General features: G+C 66.0%; 1 protein-coding gene across 1 annotated transcript; it reads right to left on the reverse strand.

Annotated features, from left to right (window-relative positions):
- Positions 1–1,804: 1,804 nt before the first annotated feature.
- UTP14A (UTP14A small subunit processome component) lies at positions 1,805–7,927 on the reverse strand. The gene is made up of 14 exons (XM_076347559.1): positions 7,867–7,927; positions 7,464–7,534; positions 7,158–7,222; positions 6,839–6,981; positions 6,518–6,673; positions 5,468–5,587; positions 5,295–5,389; positions 4,924–5,047; positions 4,753–4,830; positions 3,944–4,307; positions 3,404–3,780; positions 3,144–3,331; positions 2,972–3,071; positions 1,805–2,597 (listed from the first exon to the last, which is right to left on the reverse strand). The coding sequence occupies exons 1-14, from the start codon at positions 7,918–7,920 to the stop codon at positions 2,325–2,327; spliced, it is 2,208 nt and encodes a 735-aa protein (XP_076203674.1). The 5' UTR covers positions 7,921–7,927; the 3' UTR covers positions 1,805–2,324.
- Positions 7,928–8,135: the final 208 nt, after the last annotated feature.

The following is an 8,135-nucleotide window of genomic DNA, read 5'->3' on the forward strand; positions in this document are numbered from 1 at the left end:
GACAGCCGTAAACCCGCCTGCTCCGCCGAGGCCTGAGCTGGTTTCAGATCTGGTGGCCTCGGTCCTCTGCAGGATCGGCACCCCAGGGAGGGTCTGCCCTGGTGCCATGATCGCCCCAGCCCCAACGGGGAGCATCGCTCCCGCTCCGGGGCAGCCGAGGAAGTCCCAGCCCAGCTTGGGGCAGAGCCAGACCTCACTGGGCTGTGCAGCCCCTCCTCGGGGGTGCAGGGGACACCACGCACAACGGCAGACACAGCGTACAGCAGAAGACAGTCCTTTGCCGTGGGGCAGGTCGAATGTGGGGACAGAGGCCAGAGAGGTGTGTGGGGCTCCCCATCCTTGCAGACAGTCAAACAGCAGGACACCGCTCTGAAGACCCTGCTCTGAGCCCAAAGCCGGCTCTGCTCTGATGGACATCGGGCCTCGAGGCCTCCCAAGACCCTTCCCACCCCAGGTACTCTTTGAGTATCCCGGGGCTGGGAGCTGGGGGACGTGGTCTGGGTACCGGGACAGCCCATCGCGCCCAGCCGGGCACCATCCTGGGGCTGGGAAGGAGGCAGGCAGAGCCCTGGGTCGGGGCAAGGGGGCCTGGCCAGGGCAGACGAGGGGGGGCCCCCGCAAAGAGGGACAGGGACAGCGGTGCCACAGGGATCTGGCTGGCCCCAGCAAACTGGGGCTGCAGGGGAGCCCAGGGCTGGCTGCGGGCAGGTGGAGGTGCAGGCGGAGGCCGAGGGGCTGCGCACGCCCCACACCGGGCACTGCCTTCCCCTGGCTCCAAGGCATTTCAGCTTTTACTAAGACAAACAAGAAATCCCCCCTACCCCCCCCGTGACATCCCCAGGGGCCGGGGGCGAAGGTTTCCCACGGCTTTTGGGGCAGGCAGGGCGGAGGGAAGCTGGGCTCCGAGCTGGGGCCACCAGCCCAGCGAGGGGCTCTCCGGTGTCACGGCACGGAAATGCTCTCCGCTTCCTTTCCTTTTTCTTTTTTCAGCCCGGGGTGAATTCATGCAACGCAACCGCAGCCCCGTCCCCGGGCGAGCGCTATCTGGCTGCCCCAGGGTGCTGCGCGGGGCCGGCGATACCCGGGCCGGGTCCCTGGCAAGGTTACGGCGCAGGCAGCACCCAGCCCCACATCCCAGGCAGAGCTGACGCCCACAGCAGCCCCCACCTTCCCCCCCCGCACCCCACCCCACCCCGGGAAGAGCGCCAGCACCCAGAGCAGAAAAGCCCTGCCTGGTTTTGGGGTGGGAATCAGGGAATCGCAGGGCACCCGCTCTCAACCCCGTGGGTGCCCGCGCCCCAGCCCCGCAGGACACCCCCTCCTTCCCTGGTACGACCCGGCTGCAGGGGGAGAAGGGCGACGGCGGCAGCTCTGCCCCAGGGGGACGGGCAGCAGCCCGGGGACCCCCCGTCTGGCTGCTTCCCCAGGCGGGCTGCGGTGCCAAGGTGGGAGGCGTCGTCCCTGGCGCGAGGGACGTGTTTCCTGGGAACAGCAGCAGCTCCAGCTCCTTCGCTCGGGCTGGGAGCGTTCCTCCAGCTGGCACGAGCACAGCACAGGTGGGAAGAGCGGCCTGGAGGGCTCCCTGCCCGCTCCCGTTTCACCGCAAGGCTCCGGCGCATCCCTCGGCTCATGCTGGACGCACCGAGCACCCCGCCGTCACCCTCCGAGGGGTGGGTTGGGCAGGGCAGGCTGGGCTCAGCGGCAGGAAGAGGCAGAGGTGGGCAGGAAGAGGGCAGGGTGGCTGCACGGGGGGCAGAGCCAGCTCCCAGGGCACGCAGAACAGCGGCACCACCTCACAGACCCATTTTCCAGCTAAATCGGGTTTATTAGAGCCGGGCCGAAGTCACTTGGGAGCTGCCGGTGGACCCGAGGCGGCGAGGCTCAGCGCAGCAGGCCCTAAGAAAGCCCCTTTAGCCAAGATTAAAAACTTTACATACAGAAGTTGCGTTATACATAAAAAAAATGGGGGCTCGAGAGACAAAAAAAAAAAGACACAGGGCAGGGGAAACCCAGCCCAGGCCTGACGGAGCGCTGGCCCCCTGCCATACTCCCAGCCCCGAGCGGTACCTCCCAGGCCTGACCCGCAGCGAGCTGTTCACGTTACACCAGGCCAAACCACCCTGCCCCGCGCGGGGCCCCAAGGACAGGCAGGAGGGCACCAGCTGTCCTGTCCCCGGGGCGCTGCTAGGGCAGCCATGCAGACCGCACAGACAAGGCAGCCCAGGAGTTTTAGGGCGAGGGGGGGGAAGCGGCAGAAGGTACTGGACAGTACCAGGCTCCTCCGCCTGCTCCAGCCCGAGCACCAGAAACGCACGGGCGCAGAGCTATCGCGCTCTCTTGCGCGGGCGGCCAAAGGGCTGCTCTCGCCCCTTGGGCACAATTTCTAGCGCTGGCTTGGCTCCGCTGCCAGCTGCGGTGGCCACGTCGGGGACATCCTCGGCAGAGATGGGCTGGATGATGTGGCCCGCTCGGGTAACGACGCGGGGGGCGGTCAGCTTCTGGAAGGCGCGCTGCGTGTTCCACGTGGGGCCCACGGGCGTCCGGATGCTCTGCTCAAACTGCTGGTGCCTCTCAAAGGGGAAGGGCAGCTCGCTGACCTGCGGGGAAAGAGCGCAGCCGGGTAACTCCCACAGCGACCTGGCCCAGCACCCCGGGGGGCTGCTTTTGTCCCACGCTGCCACCGATTCCCGCTGGTCCAGGACCCGCTCACACTCTGCTGCTTCTCTTCTAGCAGATCCCAGGAGGGCTGGCGCAGCAGCAGCAGCCGTCAAGGGAGCAAGTCCTGTAAGTTCCTCCTCCCTTCATCACCCTGCTGGCCTCGGGGTTGTCAAAGCTGGGAACGATGTGGCGGGACAGGGATTACAGGCAGGGACCGGGGACGTTTTGGGAATGGGTCAGAGGAAGGTTCCAGGCCAGCCTGGGTGCTGGGAGCGCTCGCTACTGCTGCTCGTGGAGGTCGGGCGTCACCCACCTGATGTGCTGCTGCGTGGATGTTGCGCTGCTCGCTCACGATGACGTGGGGCAAGTGCTGGTCCTTCCTGGGAGGCGCCGGGGGCGGCTTGAGCAGGAACCTGCCGGGCAAGCAAAGACGTCAGGCCCCGGCGCCGGGCTGAGGCACGCTGCTGCAGCTCTTCCACACTTACCGTTTTATTTTCTTGGCGCTGGGCTTCAGTCCCGTGCCTCCCCACTCGCCCCAGCCCGGCAGCACCAGGTTCACCGGCTGCGGCTTCCCGGCCTGCTCTGCCTTGCGCTTCTCCCGGCGGAAGTCAGCGACCACATCGTCCCCGGCAAAGGCCTCTGTGATCACCCCTCTTTGGTCAATGCCACCCTCCTGTGGAGAAAACAGTCAGTCCCCTGCAGTCAGCCCCGCGCTGGGACCGAGGGGCAGGCCCGTCCTGCTCACCTCCTCCTCCACGACCACAGGTAGGCTGGGGCACTGAACCTCCTGGCACTTCCCAGCCAGCACAGCCTGCAGGCTAATGATCTTCTTGGCTGGTGGTTTCTTGGCACGCCGGTCCCCAGCTCTGCCTTCCTCCTGCTGCCGCACTCGCTCCTCTGCTCTTGCGGCCGCTGGCTTCTCCTGCTCTTCCACACGCTCCTCTGAGGCCAGAGCCTCGACGTCCTCCATCGTCCGTGCCCGGCGCAGCTGCTCCGACAGCAGGATCTCCTCCTGGGCCTGGGGAGGCTGCTCGATCCCGAGGCTCGCTGGCTCCTCGGCGCAGACGGCGTGGATGGGGCTGTCCCCCGGCAGTTCAGAAACTGCCTCCATCTCATCAGCACCTACACGTTGAGGCAACAGGTGAGAAAGTCACCCACGAGCAGGGAGGGAGAGAGCAGGACGGCCGTGTGCAACCAGGCAGAAAACAGCCCCCACGACCCCCTTTTGTTTGCCCAACCCTGCGGCACAGCAGACCTGCACTGCCCGGGGCTGCGAGCTCCTCACCGTGTCCCTCAGGGCTCCCCGCCCGCTGCTGCCGTGCGTGCCGTTTCTGCGCAAAGCCTTGTAGCAGAGCTTCCTCCTCCGACACCTCCTCCTCCTCCTCCTCCATCTCCTCCTTGCTCTCCGCAGCACCAGGCACCGCAACGTCTCCAAGACCCTCCTGCACCTCAGGCTCCTCGGCTGGGCCGCTGGGCTTGCCCAGCATCCAGGGATTAGCTCCGCTGGCACCCGCAGGGATGGTGGGGACGGTCACTGACGTGAGGTCCTCCTCAGGCACATCCCCTGGCTCCTCCTCAGGCAGCTCCACCCGCACCTTCTGCATCAGCTCCTTGTTCTTGGCCAGCTGCTCCTGCATGGCCTTGCGGGCCTGGGAGGGGATTGAGGTGTTTCTAACGCAGGCCAGAAACACGCCCACCTTCCTTGCCCCACCTCAGCTGTCTCCCCCTTCCCCAACCTGCGTCGGAGACCTTGTTGTGGCCTTTCAATATATAAAGGGGACTTATAAGAAAGACACAGAGGGACTTTTTACCAAGGCCTGTAGTGACAGGGCAATGATTTTAAACTAAGAGAGGGCAGGTTTAGACTGGACATAAAGAAGAAATGTTTTTCGATGAGGGTGGTGAGACACTGGAACAGGTTGCCCAGAGAAGCTGTGGATGCCCCATCCCTGGAAGTGTTCAAGGTCAGGTTGGATGGAGCTTTGCACAAGCTCACCTAGTGAAAGATGTCCCTGCCCACGGCAGGAGAGGTGGACTAGATGGTCTGGGAAGGTCCCTCCCAACCCAAACCATTCTGTGATTCTATGATCTCACCTCCAGGTCGTACTTAGCCATAATGGCCCTGGAGCGGGCCCATTTTCCCTTGTTCTGGTGCTTAAGACTCATCCGCTCCTGGGGGGGGGAAAGAGGGAGAGAAGCATCAGGAAGAGCACCCTCGCGAGGGGGGACTTCCCAAGGGGTGAGGGAGAAGTGCAGAAGCAGCACCTGCATCCTGAGCTGCTCCAGCTCCTCCAGCCTTGCCAAGGCGGCCTCAGGGTCCGACTTATGCAGCAGCTCAAACTCCTTTAAGGCCTTGCGTCTCTTGCTTTTCTTCAGCACGCGATGGTACCTGCAGCCCAAGGGCGGAGAGCCAGGGAGTGAGACCTCACGGCGCTGGGGGAGGCCTTTGGGAACACAGTGCTGTTTTGGGCAGGAGGCTGCCTGAGACACTGCAGATCCCGGGGAGGAAGGGGGCCGCGCTCTGCCTTCCTCCCCGTTTTGGCCATACCCACGCACTGGGCAGGGTCGGCTCCAGCGCCAAGGCCAGGATCCAGCCCTCTCCCACCGCGCCGAGCCCAGCAACGGCAGAGCCTTACTTCTTGCTCTTGATCTTCTTCTCTCGCCGAGCCTTGGCTTCGTAGTAGGACTGCACGACCCGAGCCTTCTGTAGCTCTGCCCGCCGCTGCCGGGCCTGCCAGGGAGCGCAGAGTGAGGGCAAGCGCCAAGAGGCCTCCAGCGCCAGGGCAGGGCCCGGGGGGGAAGCACTCACCTCCTCCAAGCTCATTGCCTGCAGCGAGGCCGTCTCCTCTGGCGTCAGGAGCGGGTCCGTGATGGGCTGCTGCGTTTTGTGGAGCAGTCCAAAGATCTCCTGCTCCAGGGGAGTTCGGGCCTGTTGGGACGTAACAGGCACAGCAAGAGCCAACGCTCCCCTGGATGTCCCCATCCTTCCTGGTGCCCCTGAGCAGGTCCAGGGGAGGGCCCAGAGAGGCGTGCCCCCCTCCTCCTGGGGGCTGGGGTCACAGCCCTGCTCATGCGTCCCACGCAACAGCCCGGGTCTCGCTACGGGCCTGCCTAGGCACCCTCCCAGCCATCACGCCAGGTCAGGGCAGGCAGAATTCCTCTCAGGGTAGAGAAATAGGCTCGCAGTCGACAGGCAGTGCTGACTGGGTTAGCACCGGCCAAGAAGCACGCAGGACAAGTTCCAGGCCACGTGACACCACGTCCCGCCAAAACGGAAAGGGACCGTTGGGCAGATCGAGGTGAGTGCCGGGTACGTCAGGAGCTTGGCAAGGGGCTGTCGCTCACCCGAGTGCCTGGACAGCTGGGATAGCTCTCAGGGACGACAGCGACTCTCCTGCCAGCAGCACAACCCCCACCAGAACTCGCATGCAAAACCAAAAGCATCTTTCTTTCGTAATGAAGATTTACGGGTGCGCAGGCTTTGGCAAACCAATCCCCCCCCCCCCCCCAGCACAAGTGGCCGAGGGCTACCAGCAGGCACCTGGCTCAGCCCAGGGACTGGGAAACGGCAGACTCGGCCTGCGTGTCTAGGGCTGAAAGGCTAAAAAGAGGAGAGGGGACAGAGCAGGCTCCAAACCCTCTGCTCGCGCCTTACCCAGAGAGCATTCACACATCTGCTACGCGTGAGGAACGCAGAAGACTTCCCTTTTAGTCTTCCCAAGCTCAGCACGCACCTGCCCAGAGCCTCGGCTACGGGCTGGGCCTTCCTCACGCCCACCTCCCTCCTCCCAGCGCAGCCAGGAGACGTCGAGCTGCCCCAGCCGACCCCGGGAGCTGCCTGACACGTGGCAGCACCCACCTTCCACGCTGAAGCCACTTGCTCCAGGGGGACAACCGTAGCAATCTCCTGCTTCAGAGGGAAAACCAGCTGCTCTGCCCGTCGGTTCTGCAAAACCACCTGCTGCCATTTGCCCACGTCTTTAGAGGTCCTGACGTAGGCAGCTTCCCTCACAACCTGCAGGCAGGGGCGAGAAGGGAGAAGGATGAGTAGAGAAAGGCTGATGTAAAGAACAAGAAAAGCCGGCCCGCATCAGAGCGGAGTAGAGGGGCACGCAGGGGCTCAGCTCTGCTACCCCATAAGGCCAGAACTTCCCTCTGCCGCCCACGCAGGCCCACTCACCCGCTTCGCCTCCTCTTTGCTGAGCGGCAGCTCCACTGCCTTTTTCTGCTTCACTCTGGTCAGCTCTTTCTTCACGCTGCTCAGGGTGGATTTGGGACGGATGGGCTGCAGGAGCTCGGACAGGACCAGCTTCTCCCCAGCACCTACACAAGGTCCCGCGTGTCAACACCGGCGCGGCATCGCCAAGCCGAGGGGCTGCAGCGGCACCCAGCCCACAGGCCCGGGGCAGACACAGCAAATCCCAAGCTGTTAGCTGCGGGCGGGCAGCGCTGCCTCAGTCGGACGGCAGGAGCTCTGCCCAGTCTGCCGGGGACCTCACCTTTGCAGCTGACGTTGAACTCGGACACCTGCACGCTCGCCTCCGTACGCTCTGCCAGCTTCCGCCTGCGAGAAGAGAAAATAAACCAAAAGGGCTACTCGCGTGCCCCCCACGTGCTTCCCCTCCAACCTGCGGCTACAGCAGAGGCAGAAGAGCTGGTGCCGGTGGGAAAGGGAACGGAGCGCCCTCCCCCCCGCCCCCTGTCACAGCAACTCCTGTGCAGCCTCACAGGGGCAACGGGGGGGGGGGGGGGGTGTAAACGCGGCGTGACTGCTGCAAGAGCCCCGGGAGACACCCCCCACTCACCGCTTCCGTCCGGAGAGGGAGCTGACCGCCTCCAGGAGCTGCTGGTGCCGCCTCTCGCCGTCCTCCTGCCCCTGGCACACGGCAGACGCGGTTACAGAGCCCGGCCCAGCCCAGGCAGGGGCCCGGCAGAGCAGCCGCCCCGCCCGAGCAGGCGCGGAGCGCGGCCGCGGGGACAGCCCCGGCCGGCGCTTCAGGGAGCAGCGTCTGCTCCCCGGTGCCCCACCGCCCCCCCGGCCTCGCCCCGGCCCCCGGCCCCCGGCCTGGTGCCCGCCCGGGCCCCGACGCCCCCGGCCAGGCCAGGCCGCTCTCCGCTGCGGCCGCACCGGGACGGGACGGGGCCCGGAGCTCCGCACGCAGCGGCGGCGGCTGCCGGGGGAGCCGAGCCCCGCTCCGCTCCGCTCACCTCATCCTCCTCAGCGCTCACGGCCGTCTCCACGCCCAGCCAGTCCTCCGCCATCACGCCGCACGCCGGGCGAGCCGGAAAGCGCCGCGCACGCTCCCGCGCGACCTGCCGGAAAGCGCGCCGCTTCCGCCCGAGCTGCCGCCGCGCTTCCGCCCGCCCTGCCTGACGTCACGGTTGCCGTGGCAACGGGGCCCGGCGGGCGGGGGCGGAGGCGGGGGGGAGGGGCCACGCCCCGGCCTGGCCTCGGAGCCGCGGGCCCCCGTGGGCGG

The sequence above is a fragment of the Aptenodytes patagonicus genome, chromosome 9 (genome assembly GCF_965638725.1).
Source record: "Aptenodytes patagonicus chromosome 9, bAptPat1.pri.cur, whole genome shotgun sequence".
Taxonomy (NCBI): Eukaryota; Metazoa; Chordata; class Aves; order Sphenisciformes; family Spheniscidae; genus Aptenodytes; species Aptenodytes patagonicus.

Bases quoted from the DNA above. Each gene is read 5' to 3' on its own strand.
- UTP14A (XM_076347559.1), bottom strand. From the start codon at position 7,920: ATGGCGGAGGACTGGCTGGGCGTGGAGACGGCCGTGAGCGCTGAGGAG. The intron at 5,588-6,517 runs GTGGGTGCTGCC...ACGTCCCAACAG, and splicing joins AAGTGGCTTCAGCGTGGAAG to GCCCGAACTCCCCTGGAGCA. The intron at 3,072-3,143 runs GTAAGTGTGGAA...CTTGCCCGGCAG, and splicing joins AGCGCCAAGAAAATAAAACG to GTTCCTGCTCAAGCCGCCCC.